General features: G+C 45.2%; 1 protein-coding gene across 1 annotated transcript; it reads right to left on the bottom strand.

Moving 5' to 3' along the window:
• Positions 1-458: 458 nt before the first annotated feature.
• LOC309402526 (UPF0415 protein C7orf25 homolog) lies at positions 459-1,727 on the bottom strand (the record flags this gene model as incomplete). The annotated part of the gene is made up of 1 exon (XM_081996387.1): positions 459-1,727. One exon carries the CDS (start codon positions 1,725-1,727, stop codon positions 459-461), a length of 1,269 nt encoding a protein of 422 aa, XP_081852513.1.

Genomic DNA, 1,727 nt, shown 5'->3' with positions numbered 1-1,727 from the left:
ATTGGTCTCTACACGAGGAACCTCTGAATCAACAAAGAATTCAGTTTAATAGGATAGGTGAAAGAAAGATTTAAGATCCACAGAAGTCAAGCCTGAAGTCTATCTAAGGTGCTGACTTCAATCTCTCTGAAGAGGACAAAAATGACAAGGGCACAAAGGCAACTGTGCTTTAACTAAACTTTTTAATAGGGATGGATCCAAATAACATACTGTAAGCCAGTTAACAATCTTCACTGAAATCTTATTACCTTAGTGAATAAATTAATGGTCAGTTGAATTAAAAAAAAAAAGCAAGAATTGAGTAAAGATATTACACGTCCTTTGAGGAACACTTCCACTGCTACAGTTACTGTTTTTGCTGATACACACCCAAAAGGGGTCATTGTCATGACCCTTATTTCTCCAAATGCCTCCACTGCAGCATCTGCAATATTTCAATGACTAATTCATGTAATGACTTATAGCCCATTATCATGTGGGCAGCTCTTTGGTAAAGGTGTGGCAATGGATTCTTTGCTTTCTGTCAGTGCTCGCGGCTGATGGACAAAAACACTGAACTTGACACCTTGGTTAGAGGCTGCCCTCACAAAACCACTATTTGCAGTCATGGTGATGGCTTTTAAAGTGTCTCCTGTCCCAAAAATGGTAAGAGAACGGCTATTGATTTTTGAACTTGCCACTAGACCTAAGGCACGGTCAGACGGCTGATCTGGCACCACACGAATTCTTTTAACAAGCAATGCAGCTCGCTCTTTCTCCCCAGGTCCTCCCAGTGTTTCCAAGATGGACTGAAAATCTCTGACAGCAGATTCACAGGCAAAGAGCTCTTTCCCCTCCATGAACTCCTCCAGCTGAGGCAGGACTCTCTCCCTCCTTTCTTGAGCCGCTTGCTCTGTTAGCACTTTTTCTTTGAAGATGAAGTAGCAGCCACCATAGCTCAGAGCAGAAACATAGGTTATCAAGGTAGTGATGTCCAAGTTAACTCTATTGCACACGTTTACTTTGATCTGGGCAGGAAAAGCAATGCTGGCCACTAAATTCTCCCGGTCTACTCTGGTCACCTGCAGGAGTTCAGGGCCTTCTTCATCTGATTCGCTGGCACTAAGGTGCTGGTTTTCTGTAGACAGCTCCGCCAGTGAGTTCACAGCCACAATGTCTCCTCGCACAGATATTCCCATCTCCTTGAGTCTCTCTGCCATAGGACTGGACACACTGTTGTAGAACGCAAAGATTATGTGGGGATTGCTGTACTCCACTGGCTGCTGACGGCTTGCTTGCAGGAAGCCCTCTGCCTGCTCAATAATGCTTTTGTCACCATACTGGCCTCTCCCCAGCCAGATGTTATGCAGAGCCTCAGCCTTCCGACCGATGGCCTTCACCCATGTGTGACCTCCATTTGCGACAACATCTACCACCAGTGTCTGTTTGTCTCCAAACCTGTCCTCATAGGCAAAGACATGGAGGACACTGACAACGTCCTCCAGATTCTCTGCTGACTGAATAATGGCTTGGAGGTGGGTAAGGTTTGTACTCTGCAGATGGGATTCTTTAATGGCCACCTTCCCTGCTTCCACTTTGTGTAAGAAGTTTAGTTCAGCCTTCAGTTTGCCACATAGTTTTGCCCCACCTTCTATTCTCCTTTTCTGGGACTTGGAAAGAGCTTCTGCTCTCTTGATCAATTCTTTGGCAACAGCAATTCTTTCACAAAGCAGCGACTGCACAGACAT

Source organism: Phaethon aethereus (genome assembly GCF_964289735.1).
Source record: "Phaethon aethereus genome assembly, chromosome: 2".
Taxonomy (NCBI): Eukaryota; Metazoa; Chordata; class Aves; order Phaethontiformes; family Phaethontidae; genus Phaethon; species Phaethon aethereus.
Note: the sequence above shows the minus strand (reverse complement) of the source record. Positions and strands in the feature narration are given on the sequence as shown.